The sequence below is a fragment of the Oreochromis aureus genome, linkage group 7 (genome assembly GCF_013358895.1).
Source record: "Oreochromis aureus strain Israel breed Guangdong linkage group 7, ZZ_aureus, whole genome shotgun sequence".
NCBI lineage: Eukaryota > Metazoa > Chordata > Actinopteri > Cichliformes > Cichlidae > Oreochromis > Oreochromis aureus.
In genome coordinates, this window is record NC_052948.1 from 17,636,515 (window position 1) to 17,657,896 (window position 21,382).

A 21,382-nucleotide genomic window follows, 5' to 3' on the forward strand; every position below is an offset into this window, starting at 1 on the left:
CAACTGAAAATCAAAGTCATGCCAGGCTAATTGCTGAAATATAAAGCACTGCGCACTGCAAAGCTGTCCTGTGACCAGTAAGGGTTGTGCAGTGAATAGTGTTTTAGAAGCACAGAATAATTCTGTAGAAACCAACCGACACATCTGACATAAGCTAGATAAAGCAGACAAGGTACAGTAAGCAGAATAAGACAAAGTTTAAGTCCAAATTCAGAGATCAGGGAGGGAAAAGTGAGAGTCAGAGGGAGCGAGCAGGAGTCTGGCTGAGGAGGAGGGAGGCTGAGAAAGAAAAAGAGGAAAGCAGAGAGGCAGGCTTTGCCTTTTCTGGTAGTTGTAGTCACTGCAAAGACAAGCAGGAATTCTTTTTGCGCTGCAGAAGGACTGAGATATAAACCAGACTGGGAGCTGATATATGACAGGAGAGGAGTCTCTGTTGTCCATGGACTAAACTTTCGCTATTGCTAAGGTATTGTAAACTAGCAGGCACAGAAGTTTTTATTGATTTTTTCATATGTTAAAAAAAAGCTGCCTTGGGTGGGCCCTTTGTTATATTGCAATGTGTGTCTGTAAATCTGGACCCTACAAGCTGCAAAATTACCACAGTGATGAAATGGCTTTTTTTTGCATGTGCATTAAAAAATAAATGTCCATTTCATTTAACTTAGGATACTCATGCTGACATTATATTTATGTCTTCTAGTGAGAAAGCGAGGAGAACCTTTTGGCCACCATGGATGACGACTTTGACCGCCGCATGGAGCTGAGGAGGCAGAGGAGAGAGCAGATGCGCCTTGAAGCCGAAAAGTGAGTAATCCTGTAAAACCTGTGCAAAACAACACATGCACACACACATAAAAGACGCAGTCCTGAGCATGCAGACTTAAAATTAGAAGTGAAACTCACAAAAAAAGGGTGAATGCACTGTGAATATCAGAACATCCTACACCACATCATCTTAAATTAAAGCCTCATTAGCTTTGTTACCATGTAAAGCATTTGTGTCGGCTGACAAAACAAACCGGATAGATTTTATATTTGATTAGCTGGGCCTAGTCACCCCCCACCCCACCCCGAAACACACACACACACACACACACACACACACACACACACACACACTTTTTTTTAGTTTTTAAACAGCAGCTGTTTCCCAGTCCCATCTGTGGTGACACCTTTAAACCCTTGGGTGCAATGAACCATTCTGAAAACATTAAACAAGATGTTCCTCTTCTGATCTTTCTTCTGTGCCCTCCGATGATTGGTTCGTCTCATGGACACATGCTCAGTGAGCGGGCCTTTCTATATATGCATACTATATGTTGTTTGATGTATGGAAGAATGCAACGTGGAGTTTTTTGTCTCCACACGGAGCAGAAGGAAGAGCCGATAGTGGCCCAATGATCTCCACACTATCCTGAGCTCATTAAGGGGACCGTCGTCTGTGCTGCTGTTTGGGTTTACCTTTCATTCTCTGTTGTTTCATTCAGTCTCTTTCATGTGCTCAGTAAATTAAACAATAGTGTTTAAAAGATGGTGCTGATATCCACCCCAGTGGTGTAAAGTAGAAGGTTTGTACTTGCTGTGACCTCAGGTGGAGTAGAAACAAAGTGAGAGCTGCTGACACTTAAAGATGTCAGAAGTGTTTAATCACAGAGCTAATTAAACTGATGATCAAACACTGCGGTCACTGCATTTTACTCTCTGAATGGATTTGAACAGATTATGATCACTTTAATCCTTTATGTGATCATATAATCAAGATGTCCAAACATAGCTCAGCATGTTGTGTTTTTTCCAGTGGGCTGCTGTCATATCAGATGTGCCATCAGTGCCCAAGCAACGAAGAGCATTCCTTGCAATTTTCTCACAGCCGGCCATGCCAAACTAGCCTGCCCTTCCTTTTATGCCTTCCAGTTCCTCTCCAAACGCTGCCGACACTGGAATGTTTTGACTGTCATTTTTATTCCAGTGCATAATAGCCTGCTCCGAGGGCTTCAGACTTACACTGCTTGAGCGGAGCTTTTTAGTCTCTTCCCTTCATTTCACTCAGCACCTCTGTTAGCCAAGTAGCTCCCATCATATTTCCCTTCATTTATTATGTTTCGTGTCCCCCGGGCTGGTTGTCTGGAAATGTAACTGTGACATTTTGATAGCACTCAGTCAGGAATCTTCAAGCTTTGGGTGGGGTTCTCTCTAATTGGACTGCTTCCTCACTGATTTCTCTGGGTGATCCGTGCCATTTGGAGAAACCTTTTGCCTGTGGATTTATTGGATTTCCGCCTCATTTGGGTCTTTGTTGCTGTTTTAAAGACAGAAAGGATTCTTGTGGTTGCCTTCCACCTCTCACAACATCTGTAAAAGATTGTCTCGCAGATTCAGGAAGAGCAGAGGGAAATAATACCAGTGTGCTATCAATGGAGCATTTCAAGCTTCCTCTCTGCCTCATAAAGCCTGGTAATACTTAAAAAGATACTCCCAGGCATGCTGAAAAATTAACTGTGGAAGCATTCAAAGCTGGATGAAAGTCACTGACAGGAGATATGGGGTTGATGGAGAGGAAAGGCATTGTTCTGCATCCCTGTTCTGTTGCTTTTTCTCCCTTTTTCATATATTACACGTTGTAATAATAACATGTGTGTTTATAATTATTTCTTATAGACTATTTTCCTCTCAGTTGTGGTATCTCAAATCGTCATCATGTCTTTTGAAATCAGCTTTAGATGGTATGGCTTTAGCTTCTCATGTGGTCAACATAAAAATGTGACATATCACATTTTTCTTTTGGTGGAAATTGTGTTTTTGATTTATGTAAAGTTTATTTTATTTTTATCAGGAAACACACTTGTTTTGTCACTTTAGGTTTCTTAAAAACATTAAATAAAATGTGTTTGGGAAACTCCACTCTACACTAAAGCCTTACATAACATGTCATAGTGTGTCACAAGTAAAGTAGGCAGAACCACGAGGTCCATGGAGCTCAAAGCATTTGCAGTTAGGTCCATAATTTGTTTTAATCTGTTCCTCTATACAGCGCCAAAGTGAATTTACAGGCAGCTTTTAATACTAATACAAATACTAGAAGAAGAAAGTACCATTGGGAAGGATCCAGCGTTCTCACGTAGGCAAACGTGTAGTAAATGGGCAGAATCCATGGATCAAGGTATGAGAAGTGTAAAGGGGTGGATGGAAAATGCAGAACCGACTATTTAGACTGACAGTGCCAGGACAGGAGGGAAAAAGACAAAGACAGGAAGTTAAACTAACAGGCATACACGGGCAAAGTGATAGGCAAAAAAAACATGGGCCGAAACTATATCACAAACTCAAACCATGGCATTTACAGATTCAATAAAGGACTAGATGCTACAATCTCTGATAATGCATTGCTTCAAATGAAGAAAGTCTTGAGGGATGGCTATTATGAAGAAAGGCAGCCCGAAAGCTTTACCAGTGGGACACATCGTCAGTTGTGGCTTAACTTCACAGGGTGTTTCGGCCTTTTATCACAAATTATACCAATTTTATTTTCTGTTTCTTTTAACTTCCTTGGTTAGGTTTAGGGATTAGAAATCTGATCTAGAGTAAAATTTTTAAAGACAGATCATCAGTAGTGGACCTTGGATTCATTGGGTGTTTTGGCCATTATCACTAGACAGTGATATTATAGCAGAAAAGTTGCCATTAAGCCAAAGTAGCTTGTTTTCATGTTTTCACGTGTTTTCAAGGTTTAACCCCAAAAACTAAAATGCATTTTAACAAACACTGTAATTCTGTACATGTGCTCTCTCAGGGTAGGTAACACCAATGATGATGATGAGGAAGAGGCTCGGGAGCGAAGGAGGCGCGCAAGGGAGGAGAGAAAGAAGATGAAAGACTCAGAGGAATCTGGTACGACTGAGGTGATCGATACTAACAGGTAAGATGTGTAGACATCATCTAGAATGAGGTTAAATAAGAAACTTCCCATCAGGGATTTTCTTAATGAAAAAACTTTTTTTTGACGTATGAAAAATTAATTTACACACAAGTTGAATTGTTGTGTATAAAAGCAGCACATTTTATTACCTTGGCCTATTGCACAAATTAACTGTGTCACAAAACAAAAAATAGTGTTTTTTCATTTAATTTTATTAAAATGCTTTTTTGTTCCTACGTAAGCGTCACTGAGAGAGAGAGAGAGAGAAAGAAAAACGCAGCAGCTCTACAGCCTATTTAAATGTTTGGTATTGATAAAGCCCTCCAGCCTTAATATTTGGAAAGCTCCAGCGGTTGTGAGGTTCTTGGATTGATGTTTTCGCTGGTTAGCCACAGGAGAAAAGTCCACTCAGAAAGACTTGTGGGTTCATCACACTTGATCAGACCAAAACATTTGATAGCAGCCAAGATTTTGAGGTTCGACTTTGATTGAATTTAATCTTTGGTGTTTTGTTTTTGTTCTTTAATTTTTCAGCGTGACAGAGACAGAGTCCTCCACGGCCGGAAACGAAGGGGCAGATGATGACCAAGCTTTGCTGGAGCGCCTCGCCAGAAGGGAGGAACGCAGGCAAAAGAGAATGAAGGAGGCCATGGAGAGACAGAAGGAGCTCGATCCCACAATTGGCACCACCAATGGCACAGACGTCACACTGGAAGAGCAGACTTCCATCAGTAGCAGCAGGCAACAAAATACAGAGGAGGAGGAGGAGGAGAAGAAGGAGGAGGAATTTGCCCAGGAGGAGGTGACAAGTACTGATACTAACTCTTGGAGGAAAGAGGAAGAAGACACAAAGGAGGATGAGAAGGTCAGATGTGTTTCAGCTTTTTTGTTTGTTTTATAAATTATAATGTATTTACTGGGGAAAAAAGTTTTTATATTGTGATTTTTTTATTGATTAATTGATTTATTTTTGGTGTGATTGTCAGGAATCTGTTGAAGAATCAAGAACACAAACAACAGGAAATGAGGTAGAGTTTTATGTCTTTTTACCTCTTTTAGACTTGTTAATCCAACTCCATAAAACTGACGGGAAGTAAATTTAATTTGTTTTTGTAGGAAGAGACTGAGGAGAAGGCTGCAGCAACAGAGGTGGACACTGAGGAGCCAAGTTTAGAAAAGAAAGATGCTGAAGATGAGCCTGCGCCTGGTGTTGACAATGAAGAAGAAGAAGAAAAGAAGAGGCAAGAAGAAGAAGAAGAAGAAGAAGAAAGGCATCAAAAAGAAATGGAAGAAAAGCAGAGGATAGAAGAGGAAGAGAGACAAAAAAGGGAAATGGAGGAAAAACTCAAGAAGGAGGAGGAAGAAAAGACACTAAGGGAGGAGGAGGAAAGGAGAAAAATGGAAGAAGAGGAAAAACAACAGAAGGAAACTGAGGAGAGGCTTAAACAAGAGGAAGAGGAAAAACAAAAACAAGAGATGGAGGAACAAATGAATAAAGAAGAGGAGGAAAGACAGAAAAGAGAGCTTGAAGAGAGACAAAAGAAAGAAGAGGAAGAGAAGCAGAAAACAGAGGTGGAAGAGAGACTGAGAAAGGAGGAAGAGGAAAGACAAAGAAAGGAGCTGGAGGAAAAGGAGAAGAAAGAGGAAGAGGAAAGGCAAAAAAAGGAGCTGGAGGAAAAGAAGAAGAAAGAGGAAGAGGAAAAACTGAAAAGGGAAATGGAAGAAAAGAAAAAGAAAGCAGAAGAGGACAAACGAAAGAAGGAAATGGAAGAGAAGAAGAAAAAGGAGGAAGAGGAGAAACAAAGGAAGAAAGAAGAGGAGGAGAGACGAAAAAGGGAAGTGGAAGAGAAGAAGAAAGTAGAGGAGGAAAAAAGGAAAAAGGAGGCCGAAGAGAAGAAGAAAAAAGAGGAAGAGGATAAGCGCAAAAAGAGAGAGATGGAAGAGAAGAAGAAGAAAGAGGAGGTATTGATGGGATTTGTGGGACTTTAATGTAACTATTTGCAAAGTAAAAAACACTCTTTATTTATGTGGGTTTGCTCTTGCTTTGCTGTGTGATGTGGTTTTGTGGTTTGGTCACAGATCACAGTGCAGTCACAGTGTTTTGCTGGAGGTGGTGATATCAAGGATGCTGCAGTGTCATAGATCTTTAGCTTACATCTGCTTTGCATTCACTACCAGTACGCCACTATTGTTTGATGGCCTTTGTCTTGTGTGTGTGTGTGTGTGTGTGTGTGTGTGTGTGTGTGTGTGTGTGTGTGTGTGTGTGTGTGTGTGTGTGTGTGTGTGTGTAACACTGGATGTTTGCTGATCTTTTCTTTCTCTCTTATTTTCACATCTTCGTGTGAAGGAGGAGAAGCCGAAGAGATTTGGGTTTAAGGACAAGGTAAAAATATACTAGTTGTCAATATTCAATATGTGTTTCTTTTTCTTTTATGGAAGAAAAACGTTTCTTTTCCCGTCTTTTTTTGAAAGATTGAGCCAACCAAACAGAATGGAGCTGTCATTGAAAGTAAATTAAAGAAAACGGAAAAGACATCAAGGTAAATCTTGGCAAACTGCCTCCACAATGTAATGGGACCACTGCTTTTAGACACTCAATGATTTTGATCACTGTTAAGTCTAATCTGCATGTTTTAACATGTGAATTAAATAAACTGTGCGTGTTTGCGAGCAGGGACAATCCGCCCTCCACTAAAGCAGAAGACCTGGAGCGACAGGAGGCTGAGCGAAAACTGCAGGAGCTGAAGCGCCGACGAAACAATGCAGAAAGTGAGGAGTTTGAGAAGATGAAGCAGAAGCAGCAGGGTGCCGAGGCAGAACTGGAGGAGCTGAAGAGGAAGAGAGAGGAGAGGAAGAAGATCCTGGAGGAAGAGGAGAGGCAAAGGAAACAGGTGCTAGAGGAAAAGAAAGCCAAAGAGCAGGTGAGGATGTGTTATTTGACATTCAGGGGTTAACTATACCAATTTAACACCGCACATGGGTTTGGATATGTGCTATTTATCACATGTGTGGCTGCAGAAATGTGACAGCAAAATGGGGCTTTTGTAACAGGAGGAGAGAAAGAGGATGAAGGAGGAAATAGAGAAAAGGAGGGCGGAGGCTGCAGAGAAGAAGAAACAGATGGAGGAGGGGTCTACAAAACCCACCTTTACTATCAGTCCCAAAGGCTCCTCTAAGGTGAGTGTCTGAGAATTGGTTCGTACGGCTTAGAGTTGTCACACAAGGTTCACTGAGTTGAGTTTACCCACACAGTCTAGGTTGTATTTGCCCAGATCCTGCAAAGCCACCTAAACATATGGCCACTTATCCACAGTAGAAACAAAAAGTGTCTGTGTATCTTTTTAGAGTAATTTAAATAAATGCTTTGTAAATGCCTTGAGCACTATAATAATAATAAACTTTGAAATCATAACCAGATATCTGAAAACCCAGCTGAATAGAGAAAAATGCTTTTATTATAACTTGTGTGAATAAACTTTTTAAAATAGTGACACTGTAATAGTACAGGCTGTAAAATATAGCTGTCCTGTATAAATAATTTATCTGTTTTTTATAAACTTTTATGTAATTGAAAGAAATTCCTTGAGTGTTTTTGTCACCATGAGGTTGGAAGGCAACCAGTGACTCAAGGACGTGTACTAAGCAAATAGCACACTGTTTCATTTTCAAATCTAGGTTTTGTACGGTCACATACTGTGTGATGATTTGGAGCGCTGCCTGGTTCATTTTGTTACTTGATGACAGAGCCAGCCAAGCTGTTTCCCCCTGTTTCCATGTTTTGTGCGAAGTGGAGCACAGATATTGTTCTTCTCCCTTTATGGTCAAACATTTTTTCCTGACTACTGTTTTTGTTCATTTGGCATTCCCTTATCAAGTTCTGTTTTTAATTCCGCTGATATTAGCTGCATGCTATTGATTTTTTTTTAAAAATGACACCTTGTGGTGCAACGCTGCCATAGCTTTTTTTGTAGAGTGTGTCTTTTGTTGTGTCCCCCACCCCACAGCACTGACTGGTCATGGCAGATGACTGCCCCTCCCTGAGCCTGGTTCTTCTGGAGGATTCCTTCCTTTTTAAAGGGAGTTTTTCCTTCCCACTGTCGCCAAGTGCTTGTTCACCTTTCAGTATTGGGGTTTTCTCTGTATGATTGTAGGTTTTTACCTTACAATATAAAGCACTTTGAGGTGACTGTTCTTCTGATTTGGCGCTATATAAATTGAATTGAATTGATCTGCAGAATGTGATTTGTGGCTTTGAAACACTACTTAGTGTAAAAATCCACATTGTTTTGTGCAGATTGGGGAGAAGGCAGAATTCCTCAGTAAATCAGCCCAGAAAAGGTAAGCCACAAAAATATTTTTTTTTTTCCAGTACAAGAGAAAAAAATAAATAAGTGGTTGGTGGCTTTTACTAATGCCCAGTGCCTGGTTCATACATGCAGCACCACAGCCAGAGTGTCACACACTCCTATTGTCTCCAAGATTGGCAACAGAATGGAACAATACACTTCTGCCATCCAGGTGAGAGCTGATCTGTATGTTAAATATTAATCACCATCCTTAATAAAGGTAGCAGTAATAGTCATGTTTTATTTGATCATATATTCTTTTAAGTTGCAACCAATGCAACAATCTTAAAATGGTCCATTTGAAGTCAGAGTATGATGCATCAGCTACACAAGAAATACATTTTTCTGGTGTAAATGGTTTAAATGGACCAAGTCTTGTATGGTTAAGTGTCATCGACTCATCTCTATTAATGGGTCAAACCAGGCTGAGAGGTGAAGTGTAGTGTTAGTTCAGGCAGATGACAAAGTCAAGCTCAACCCACGGTTCATAATGACTCACATTCAGCACATCCAGTAGACCTATTTCATATGAAATAGAAGGTAAACACAGGTATTATTAATCACACCAATTAAGACTCTCCACCTAAATACAATAGAATCTACACATATTTAATTAGCGATGCCTGTTTATTTACTATTTCAAATCAAAATGCCTACCTGGAAATAGTTCTATTGTCAAATCTCATTCCAGCCACTATTTAAGCTGCTTATCCTGCTTACTTGTGCTTTGCAACCCACCTTCAGCCCAGCTCATCCTTTTCAAGTGTCTGAATTAATTAGCGTTTGTCTGTTGTAATTTTTTCCTCCTTTGCTTCATACCCTTTGGGATATCTTTGCTGGTGGTCTCCCTGTCCCAGGCCTTTGTTACCCACACTTCCATGTATGCACATAGATGGGTGGGTAGGTCCCGGAACAGAGCAATACTTCCAAATATAGGTTGTAGATGGAAATAGTAATTTTTTTAACTAATGTGAGTCTGACTAAAATGGTAATGGAAAAAAAAAGCTGGACAGTAAATATTTGTTAAGACCGAGGAGCCATCAAGATTTAAATTTAGATAAGATTTAAAAACTTATCTAAATAAATGTAGCAGATAAAATGTTCAATGTTAGCCTGTGAATTCGAAATATACACACATGAAGTGTGTATATTTCGAATTAAATATGTGTAGATTAAATTTTTTTTTTTTAAAGCTGTATTTTCTGCACTTGTTACTAAATAATTAAAAGTTACAGTTAGTTATATTTGTATTGCAACATAGACCTAATGTCAGAGCTCTGAAAAGTGCTGATCATTATTTTGAGGCTTTTTATCTCAGTAAATTATGGAATAAAACTGATAAGTTTAAATAAAGCACAGGTGTCTTAAAATTCTGCTTAAGTACATTAATGTTCTTGGGTAAATTTAAATCTACGTTGCTATTTGCCCCCCTGAGCTTTAGTCAGCGTGCTCCTGTGTTTGCCCATGTAAATGTAACTAAATACATCGTCTCTTTTTTACAGGGAAACAAAGATGTAAAATCTCCCAAGTCTCCAGTGGCAGATATTCCGACGGGAGGCACACGCAGCATCAAAAGTATGTGGGAGAAAGGCAATGTGGGCAGCACCTCTGAAACTCCCTCTCCTGCAAACAAGGTAACGGAGAATGAGAGAGGAAGAGGCTTAGTGTGGTTTAGTGTGTGATTGCATATTTAAAGTGTTTCTTCACCAGGATGTGGCCGGTATCAAAGGAAGTGTGACCGGACGTGTCAACAGTTGGACGGGAAAGCCAGCAGAAGGCGAGAAAACAGTAGCGCCAGCACCTGCAGCAGCAGCACCGGCACCAGCGGCACCAGCAGCAGCAAAGCCAGCACCAGCAGCAGCAGCAAAGCCCGCAGTAAGACCTGATAAATCCTTGCCGTGATCACACACCCACACACTATTGTAAATCAGACGCCAGTCTTCAGCAGAGTAATCCCTTGATATTCTGCACATGCTGATGTGCTCATTTGCACATCAACATGCCTGTCCTTTGTTGGCTGCAGCCTTTGGGTCTGCACTCCAGGGCTGGACGGTGCTGCTGTCTTAAGTCTAGCAACACCACATGGAGAGTTTACTGAACAGCATATGCTGTCATGGCTTTCTTTGAGTTCTTGTACACATGATGGGAAAAGCTTCAATTAACTTATTTGAACAGAAGCCCATGGGAAATCTTTGTACAGAAGCAAAAAAAAGTATTTATCTATTGCAGACAACAGAAGAGCCGTGAAACACCTGGCACTAACTAGTTGATTGTCAGGTGGTTTAATGCCTGAATGCCTTCTTTCACAACCCGTTCTGCATTCCTTTTAACATCATTTATTTTGTATTTAAATCCTATATTCCAGAAAACTGCAGTTATTTCAAACAGAAATCTCAGTTTTTTCTGTTTGCATTTAACTCTCCCTGAAATGCATGTTTTAGTCCTACTGATGAGTCCATACTTTGAGTGTCCTTTGGAAAAGGGGGAAAGGGTCATATCTATTCATAGCTATCACATATATTATTACATGTCGCAACAAGTAGATGGAAACTTAATGATTTAATTTGTTCTCTTTATGGTCATATAGCATAAATAAATGTGTAGTAAGGTAGTCAGTGAGCACTGTGTCCTCTTCTTAAAGTCAGACACCAGCTGCTAGTAAAAACGGGCTGTCTGGAGACACATTCATGTGCAGTAAGGTTGGTAGATGACATGTGACATTGTTCTTAAGCAAAATTTATGAGCGAGATAACTTTGGTATCAAATATCTTGGCCAGAGAAGTGCTGTACCCTTGCTGTTACTCTTGCAGTAACACTTCCCCCTGATGGGTTGAAGCTGTACCGCAGTCTGATGCATGTGTGGATCTTTGCATCAAATCTTTACTGTGTCTTCACTGTGCTAGTGATATTTTTCAGCCTTTCTGTCCTCTTTAATTGGGCTCTTTCCTTCAGCTATCCTCACTCAAGCTTTTCCTGCTGCTTTTTGTCTGCTCTTCAAACTGGTAAAGGTTTTGCATATACTTCACCAATATCACCAGTAATAATCAGAAGCCTAATAAATATATTTGGGAACTGTATTTGCATCCATTGAAGGGAAATCATTTGGTAAATTTACTCCCTGGACATTGATGACTTCATACTTCATGTGATGTTAGTTTTTAGTCCTCCTCTGCTTAAACATGTCACTTAAACCCTTTACTAAACAATAACTGTCTTCTCAGGATGAGAGCAATTCTATAAAGCCCTTCGAATCTATTTGAGGACCGATAAGGAAAGCTCTCCAATGTTTTACAGACAGTCAAAGTTATTGCTACTTTTTCTCATTCCTCACCATAAAAATGGTCACGCTTTCAATTATCTGATTTCATTGAAAGTAGGTTGAGGAGAACATTTGAGACAATTTCCTCATAGCACCTCTGTGCTTTCTGCTGAGAAATATTTTGGATAAAAGCTTCTTCTTTTCTATACTTTTTGCTTAAGTAGCTGGTCTAAATATGTCTTCTGACACTTTGCAGGGCTAACAGTCTTTTTGTGCATTTTGTTTGTGACAGGATGTGAAACCAGCTGACGTGGGTAACAAGCGTGGCATGTGGGAAGCAAAGAAGGGCTCTACGCCTGGAAAGGTAAAGACACAGACACTATTCTCTGAAGGGGCAATGTTAGTGTTTTAAAGGATTTACAATGATGTGGTAATAGTTGTTATTCTTTATTTAGTCTTTCTAATACATGAGTGAAAGTGCTCATTTGTGAATATGTGACTCCAGGCTGATGTTACTGATTTGGAATCTTAAGGAAAAACATAAGATACATGGCTGCTCCAGTAATTCACTCGTTCCACATTTTTTCATGTTATAGCCTTATTTGTGTTTCACCTCAAAGTTCTACACGCGATACACCATAATGATGAAGTGAAAAAAGGTTGCTTGAAATTCTTGCAAATTTATTAAAAAATATAATAAATAAAAAAATAAAAAAATACTCCAAATTGAGCTCAGATGCATCCTGAGCATCTGTCACATCTTTCTACAACTTAACTAGAGTTCACCTGTGGTAGATTCAGTTGATTGAATGACATAATTTGGAAAGGCACCCACTTGTCTATGTAAGGTCCCATACTGGACAGTGCACAAACCAAGCCATGAAGTCTAAGGCATTGAGGCAAATATCTGGGGAAAAGTACAGAAAGATTTCTGCAGTACTGAAGCTCCCAGGGAGCACAGTGGCCTCCATCACCTGTAAATGGAAGAACTTTGGACTCTTACTAGAGTTGGCTGCCCGGCCAATCTGAGCAATTAGGGTAGAATGACCTGAGTCAGCGACGCGACCAAGAACTCGATGGTGATTCTGACAAAGACAGGAGAACCTTCCAGAAGGACAACTATTTCTACAGCACTCCAGCAATCAGGCCTGTATGAGTGGCAAGATGGAAGCCAGTCCTCAGCAAAAGGAATATGACAGCCCACCTGGAGTTTGCCAAAGCTTACCTGAAGGACTCTCAGACCGTGTGAAACAAAATTCTCTGTTTTGATGAAACAAAGATCGAACTCTTTGGCCTGAATGCCAAGAGTCATGACTGGAGGAAACCAGACAGTGCTCATGGCCTGGCCAATGCCATTCCTATAGTGAAACATGGTGGTGGCAGCATCATGCTTTTGGATGTTTTTCAGCAGCAGGAACTGGGAGACTAGTCAGGGTCAGAGAAAAGATGAATGCAACAATTTACAGAGATGTACTTGATGATAAGCTGCACAAAAGCTCTCTGGACTGGGGCAAAGGTTCATTTTCCAACAGGACAACGATCCAAGCTTCTAAAATCATATTGAAAAAGACTTGAGACTGTAACTGCTGCCAAAGGTGCTTCAATAAAGTGTTGAGCAAAGGCTGTAAATCCTTATGTACATGTTATTTTGCATTTTTCTTTTTCATTTTTCATACATTTCAAAAAATTTCAAGAATTTTTTTCACCTTCACCTTCATTATGGAGCATTTTATGAAGAACTTTGAGGTGAAAAATGAATTTGATAAAACTGGAACAAAATATGGAAAAAAAGAAGCGCTGTGAATACTTAGATGATAATTTGCCTGAATACCAGTGGAGGATTTGTCTTACCTCATTTATTTTGTTTCCTTTATTCCTTCTGCTCGCACAGGTGGCTGTGGGAGGCAAGTTTTCTCGTTAATGGTAAGCTTCTGAAGTGACTGTATGCAGTGGTCAAATGTAACTAAGTACCCTTACTCAATACTGAACATTTATCATTGCACAAGTAAAAATAAATAGCCTAATATACAGTAACACTCGTGCATAACTATAATATACCACTAAAAGAGTAGAATAGTTTTTCCTTGTTTAATGTCAGAGAAAAAGTTTAACAAATACTAAAAAGATAGACTCTCTTATGGTAGAGTTAATATGAAGCGACACCTAGCTACTCGTTAGCTTAGCTTACAGAGATGGGAAATGAGGGCAAACAACCGATCATTTAAAAAACAATAGTTCAAAGTTCATATTTATTTATATAGCACTTTTAAAACAACAGGTGTTGACCAAAGTACTGTACAATAAAATGGACAAGGCAATAAACATAAAAAAACAGTATAGTGTTTTAGAAGAGAATAAAATCATAAAAAAGAGAATAAAATCATAAAAAATAAAATAAAATCATAAAAAAGAATAATAGTAACAAACTCATGATGAATCAAAAGCCAGAGAATAAAAATGGGTCTTTAGATGACTTTTAAAAGTATCCAGTGTTCTGAGGATCTGAAATGCAAAGGCAATGTATTCCAAAGTTTGGGGGCAGTCACAGCAAATGCCCGGTCTCCTCTGTGTTTTAATCTGGACCTAGGGATAACCAAAAGCATTTGGTCTGCAGACCTCAAGGATCTTGGGGGAGAATACGAGGTTAGGAGATCAGCAAGATATGTAGGGGCTAGTCCATGCAACGACTTAAAAACAAGTGTTAAGATCTTAAAGTCAATTTGAAAGCTGACTGGCAGCCAGTGTAGTGATGCAAGTAAAGGAGATATATGATCTCGCTTGTGTGTGCCAGTTAGGAGCCGTGCTGCAGCGTTTTGAACTAGCTGCAGTCAGCCAGTTGATCAAGAGGTGACACCAGAGTAGAGCCTATAACAGAAGTCGAGGCGAGATGAGATGAAGGCATGGATCGCTTTCTCAAAATCTCTGAAACAGAGAAAGGGCTTAACTTTTGTAATTAGGCGAAGATGAAAGAAACTGATTTTGACTACATTATTTATCTGTTTATCAAATGTTAAATTGCTGTCAAAAATCACCCCTAAATTTCTTGCAAATGTTTTTTTTTATAATTTTCTAAGGGGCCAAGGTCATAATGGTCAGAAGGACCAAAGAAAATGACCTCAGTTTTCTGTTCATTTAGATTTAGAAAATTTAGAGCCATCCATGCCTTGACATCTTCTAGACAATCAAACAGTCCCGTCAGAGGATTCAGAGATTTTCGTTTTAGTGGAAGGTAAATCTGAGAATCATCTGTGTAACAGTGAAACGAAATTCCATATTTTTTGAAAATAGATCCCAACGGGAGCATATAAATTGAAAAAAGGACTGGACCAAGGATAGAGCTCTGGGGGACCCCGCAGTTATTTTATTTTTAACTTTAATTTTTATATTTTACTTTATTCTTTCCTAGTTAAATTTACCCTTCATTTTAACTTTCATATTTATTTCCTATCCTATTCATAGTCTTTTATTTTAGGTCACGAGCAGTTGTCTAAGCATTTCACTGCATATGTCTGTGAAGGTTCTCAGTCATCCAGGTCATCGTAGTCAAAGGAGTTTGCAAAGAAAAGCGTCTGGACTTCTTTAAGTTGCTTGAAGACGTTTCACCTCTCATCCGAGAAGCTTCTTCAGTTCTAAGGTCAAATGGCCGAGAGTCCCAGATTTAAACCCAGTGGGAGTATCCCCCCAAAGAGGGACAAAGGACCCCCTGGTGATCCTCTAATCACATGCGCCAAGGTGTGAAAGCGGGTGTGGGACCTAATCAGCCAGGGTTTCGGGTGAGCTCATTGTGAAACCTGGCCCCACCTTGTCATGTGAATTCCTGAGGTCAGATGGCCCAGGATGTGAGTGGGCGTTAAGGCGTCTGGGGAGGGAACTCAAAACTGGATTATAGATGGCAGACACTGCATACCGTACTGTGTATGACTGTGTATGTGACAAACAAAATTTGAATTTGATTTGAATTTGAATTTGAAAAAGGGTCGTTTTTGGAGACAATGTGTCTCTGAAAGTACGATTAGATAAGTAGGATTTAAACCATTCCAAAGCAAGCCCTTTAATTCCGGCACATTGTTCCAGTCGAGAGATAAGAATCCTGTGATCTACTGTGTCAAAAGCAGCACTGAGGTCTAATAATACCGAGTAGGTAAAAGTTAAAAGGTCATTAGAAACTTTAAAAGAAAATAAATCTGCATGTGATTTCAAGTGGGTTATATTCTAGACTATTTGTCTTTATCCAGTGACTTCCTGTTCATGGAGTGTCCCCCTTTGGTAACCAAACCAACTGATAGCTGTAGCTTTCTTCCTTCCTTTCTTCCCTCACAGACATAGCTGTAGCTTTGTATTTACAAACTTAAGTGTTTTATAGGTCACCACTTCCTTTATCAGAAATAGACAGCCTAGAATAAAGTAAAGGGCAAATGACAACACACATTTCCTAAAATATCAAATTAGTCCTTTTGCTGGAGATATTTTTAGTGTCTCTACATTGGGGTTAGCTCTACTTTCACTCGGGTAAAGTGAATACTTTTATAACACTGTAAAGCTGAACATTGTACATGTTAAACCAGGGCTTTATGTTGGTCAGTCCTGGGGGAAGCAAACTTGAGATGAAGTGTGTCTGCCCTTCAAAACATGTTCTGGACAAGTAGGATAAGCCTTGACTGATTTATAGCCCAGCAGGAGCTCGTAACTACTACAACCCACCAACTTCTCTTTCTACCAGAGTAGCTGCTCACTGTAAATCAAATCTGCTGCTGGAGATTTTTGGGCACGGGCTCAGCTCTGTGGCACTGCGATCTATATTTAAAAAAAACCTCACCCCGACCTTGTTTCCCAGTATAAAGAAAGTTCCAGACTCCTGGGATGACTGTCATGTTTTTGCTGTGGGCTGATCCCCAAGTCCCACCTGGACTTGGGGAACTTTGCTGAGTGTCGGAGAGCTGTCAGACATACCAGAGTGCAGCTGCTTGATTGTCACATTACAACTGACTGCTGAAAAGGATTACTAGCCATTTAAGAAGCAAATCGGGCTCGATCACCAGGCTTATTCACTCAGTGCTAATGATAAAAACCTAAGATGAGCTACCACAGCTACATGGGACAAGTTAAAACGTTTGACTTTACAACATAAATCATGAAAAAGATATTGACTTTGGCATAATAAAGCTGCCTTGATTCTTCGTGTTCAAATATCATGTTTCTTCTGACATGAAGGCATCAGTGCTTGGGCCAAAGTGTGAACAATAGGAGTGGAAAAGTGTTTGTCGAGTGTCAACTTCAACTCTAAATAGCACTCCTTGCTTGTAGCCTTCCAACTTCTTCATCAGAAATAGATGGCTGAGCAATGAAGTAAAGGGCAAATGACCAAGTTAGAGCTTTCAGTCACAAAGCAAAGTGTCCTAACTCTGAACAACAACAACAGCGGCACTGAACATGCATTATATTGTTCTTACAGAGAACAATGGTCATGAAAGCATTGATTGATGATGCTGAGGCTAATGACTGATGATCTTTCTGTTTTAAAGTTGACACACTTGAAGGAAAATATGCACGAACTGATCAGTTTTAAGCTCCTTTCCCCTCTAAAAAAAGCTTGTATCTGTGGAAGCATTGTCTGTTAAATTGTCTGTTAAAATGTTTGATGCCCATATCAAACATGGTCAAGTATTTCCTCCTTCTTCATTTCTTAGTTTTTTGCATATTTGGTACACTTTCATGTTTGAGATATTCAAATAAATTTTAACAATAAGCATAAATACAAAATGCGGCTTTTAAATGAAGATTTCATTTATTAAGGGAAAAAGTTAACTAAACATAGACCTGTGTGAAACAGTAACTGCTCCCTAAACCTAATGATTGGTTGTGTGACCACTGGCAGCAGGAACTGCAATTAAGTGTTTGTGATACCTGGCAATCGCTGTGGAGGAATTTTGGTTCACTTTTCTTTGCAGAATCGTTTTAATTCAGCCACACTGGATGGAAACTGACTGCTTAAGATAATGCCAAAGCATCTCAATCTGATTTAAGTCCAGACTACTTCAAAACCTTCATTTTGTTTGTTTTTAATTTTTTTGAGCAATTCAGAGGTGGACTTGGTGGTGTGTTTCTTATCATTGCATAACTTGAGTGAGCTTGAGCTTCAGGCCATGAACTTATGGCCTGACATTCTCCTTCAGGATTTCTGCTAGAGAGCAGAATTTATGGTTCGTCAAGGTCCTGAAGTATGATCCGCTGGTATGATCTGTTTATGAAATGCTGTGTTAGTTTTATGCCAGATGTAATAGGACTCAAACCTTCCAAAAAGTTCAACTTTTGTCTATTCAGTCCACAGAATATTTTCCCAAATGTCATCAAGATGTATTTTGGCAAATGTGAGGTGAGCCTTTGTGTTCTTTTTGGTCAGCAGTGGTTTTCTCCTTGGAACTCTGTATTGTTGAATCATGACCTTATCCTAACGAGTAAAGTCTTCTGTTCTTTAGATAGTGTTCTGGGTTCTTTTGTGACCTCCTGCATGACTTGTCGATGCACTCTCAGAGTAATTTTCATAGGCCGGTCACTCCTGGGAAGGTTTACCACTGCTCCAAGGTTTCTCCATTTGTGGATAAAGGCCTTCCTCATAGTTCACTGGAGTCCCAAAGCCTTAGAAATGGCTTTGTAAGCCTTTCCAGACTGATAGATGTCAGTGACTTTGTTTCTCATCATTTTTAAGTTTCTTTCTTTCTTTAAGATCTTTTAGGCTTATTCATTGTGTGGAAGGTTGTTGACAGGTTCTGTTTGATTGATTTAACAGATCTGGCAATAATCAGGCCTAAGTGTGGCAAGCTAAAGTGAACACAGCTGTCCAAAAAAAGTTTAAAAAATTGTTTGATTTGGGAACTGGAAGATGTAAGTGTGACAATATGCAAAAAAGAAAATAAAAGAAAAAAGAAATCTGAAAGGGGCAAATACTTTTTCGCAGCATTGTAGAAATACTTGTGAAAAACTATCAAAAGCTCAGACTTCAGGTTGCTCTATAAAACACACCACTGAGTCAGAGTATACAAAAAATAAGGACTATGACCATGACTCGTGCAAAATTACTTCAGTACAGTGTAAGCATGAAGCATGGTGTTGGAAACAAGCAAAGCATTTTTTAGTTCTGTAATCTCAAGGATTTTACTAAAGTTTTTTCAAGTTTTTTTCTTTTTTTTAAAGTTTGTTTTATTTACCATTTAGAGTCTGATATATATAAAATAGTTTATACCTTAAAAACATGACATTTTTCTACTTTTCTCTATTTTAAAATATTTATTTTGATTCATTAAGGGATAAAAGTAGATTTCCAACATTAAAGAAGATTTTTGTACCAACAAAATAAAATTTACATTATTTGGAATTTATTCATTGTTCAGATTTATATATTGGTTATTGGTTATTAACTAATGTATGTATATATGCACATTGTTATCTATTTCGATAAAATTTCAGAAACTTGCAGAAGAAAAAGCAAATTTTTTTTAATGTAAATAATATTGTGGGATTTTATCAAGGTGATATCTGTTCTGTATATATTCACATATTCACCTGTGGTGTCTCACCTTACTCTAACAGTGACTTTATCAGCAATTGACACATTGAGAAACTGATCTTTAATGTCTTTCTGTTTCTTTTATAGCAGGAGTGAGACCCTAACCATTGACATCCCAGTTACACCTGTTCAAACTCACACCTCTGCTGCTCTACATTCACACCTGTTCCCCTTCAGCACGCCCGTATTTTGCATGAGGTTCACGTCACAATGAAGGAAAAGGGAATGACATAATGGGATTCCTGTGTCAAAGTCTTCCATCTCTAGCTTTACAGTATCAGTACCTCTGCACTGCCACCTATTTTGACTTAGCCATGCTTCGAGAGTTTCTTCAAAAATGAAAAGATGATGGCTTGACTTGATATGTGGCTATAAGAAATTTAAAAGAATATTACACTTTCTAACTGTTTTTACATGGTTAATACTCAGTAGTAAACTAAAACTGTCCATTAGCTGTTGTTGTCACTATTTTTCATTCAAGCATTCTGCAAGTTGGTTATTTTGCTTCCAGCTCTCATTAGCAGGTCTATAATTCATATGGTGCATTTGACGTTATGTCATATAGCTTATACCCAGTAATTAGTATTCTTGCTTTATAATGATACATGCACACTGCTTTTTGTGATGAAAGTCATGGTTTTGATTCCATAGAAAGTATACTGTACTCCACAGCTGGATGTTGGATGAAAAGCTTGTATATAATTTACTTGTTTTGTAGGTTTTAGTTTCTACTAAGGCATCCATCATAAAGGCTTTCTGACGTATTTAATAAGGCCTTTGCATGTACTTAATATAGATCAGTTAGACGTAATTAACAAGTCTGTGGTTGTGAAGCAATAAAGAAATCTCTTTGGCTAATGTTTACAATTTTGATAAAAGTTTGTAATATTTTTTAAGAATAATAAGTTGTGCATAAAAACACATAAATAAACCATTAAATGAATGACTTTAATGTTAGCAAAGGATGGCAAAACTATCCGACTGATTCAGCTCAAGAGAGAAATATCCGGTGTCCTGCAGGTTTTAGATATCACCCTGGGTCAACACACCTGAATCAAATGATTAGTTCATTAACAGGCCTCTGGAGAACTTCAAGACATGTTTAGGAGGTAATTTAGCCACTTAAATCAGCTGCGTTGAGTCAAGGACACATCTAAAACCTTCAGGATACCGGCCCTTGAGGCCTGGATTCCCTCACCCCTGGTCTACTAGATGGATTAATCTATTAGGCATTCATGTTCTGTTAGTCATTTTTAAATACCTTGTCATGCAAACATACTCACTAAAAACACAAGACGTGATAAATATTTTTACCAGCTGAACATTGTAATTTATATTCCTATTGTGAGCATGGCATCAGTGTGACTCTTCGGATGTAGTATGAAGAGCACACAGAGCAAACGTAGACTACCTGACCACTCACCTCGTGATTAACTTCAAAAGGCAACTGGCTCGTAGTTCATTCACTCATCATTTAGTCAAATTTACAACTGCAAAGTGGATGCAAAGTGGATGGATGATGCACGATAATAGTTACAAAGCCGAGAAGCCTTGATAAAGTGGCTCTTATTAAAAAGTTTAATTAAAAAATACACAATGATCCACACCTCAGATCATAAGTTAATATCATTGGCACATCCTGCCTAGGACTGCTATAGCAGCGGGAAACATTTTCACGAATAACATCCAGCTTTGTTACTTTCATGGTCTATGAATACTTGTGTATGCAAGTATCTAGTGTAACAACAAATCTTATTGTATTCAACAAACAGGTTATAGTCTGGCTGCTTTGCTTATCTATTGCGCATTTACATGCCACTTACTTCAGCTTTTTATGCGTTGCAGAAACATTAGAGACCTGCAAGACAATCACAACATGCACTCTGTTTAAAAAAAGCCTGTAATTAACAGTGAATGTAACCCGGTGTTCCTGTCAGCAGTGCACATACGTTGAGTTCTGCCTAAATGTATTATGACACTTTCAGCATTTTTTTTATTGATTGCCTTGTTTGAGTTGTTTACAAATATTGTATGTATGGCTTCAGCAATAAAAAAATGAAGGAAAAAAAAAAGTTCTGGTTCTGTTTTATTTTTAACCAATGAGAGGAAATGCTGTCATTTGTAACCATTTGTGAAATCATGGTGTGTTGAAAACATAGTGGAGGGTGACAAGGCAGGAATCTACCTGCAAAACATGTAGCATGTATGAGTGTGTGTGTGTGCGTGTGTGTGTGTGTGTGTGTGTTAGTATCTAGTTCCTTGTGTCTGTAATGTCCAGCTCTCTAACAATAGACTGA

At 38.9% G+C, this 21,382-nt stretch overlaps 1 protein-coding gene across 1 annotated transcript; it reads left to right on the top strand.

Moving 5' to 3' along the window:
- Positions 1-303: 303 nt before the first annotated feature.
- cald1b (caldesmon 1b) lies at positions 304-21,157 on the top strand. Its single transcript, XM_039614231.1, has 18 exons — positions 304-466; positions 701-804; positions 3,791-3,916; positions 4,451-4,781; positions 4,903-4,944; positions 5,033-5,620; positions 5,822-5,878; positions 6,264-6,299; positions 6,389-6,456; positions 6,591-6,837; positions 6,968-7,093; positions 8,211-8,254; positions 8,356-8,434; positions 9,765-9,896; positions 9,973-10,137; positions 11,814-11,885; positions 13,413-13,444; positions 19,173-21,157. Exons 2-17 carry the CDS (start codon positions 731-733, stop codon positions 13,440-13,442), a joined length of 2,217 nt encoding a protein of 738 aa, XP_039470165.1. The 5' UTR covers positions 304-466; positions 701-730; the 3' UTR covers positions 13,443-13,444; positions 19,173-21,157.
- Positions 21,158-21,382: the final 225 nt, after the last annotated feature.

Coding starts and splice junctions, on each gene's coding strand:
- cald1b (XM_039614231.1), top strand. CDS start 731: ATGGATGACGACTTTGACCGCCGCATGGAGCTGAGGAGGCAGAGGAGA. Junction 6,838..6,967: donor AAAAGAAAGCCAAAGAGCAG/GTGAGGATGTGT, acceptor CTTTTGTAACAG/GAGGAGAGAAAGAGGATGAA. Junction 9,897..9,972: donor CTCCCTCTCCTGCAAACAAG/GTAACGGAGAAT, acceptor TTTCTTCACCAG/GATGTGGCCGGTATCAAAGG.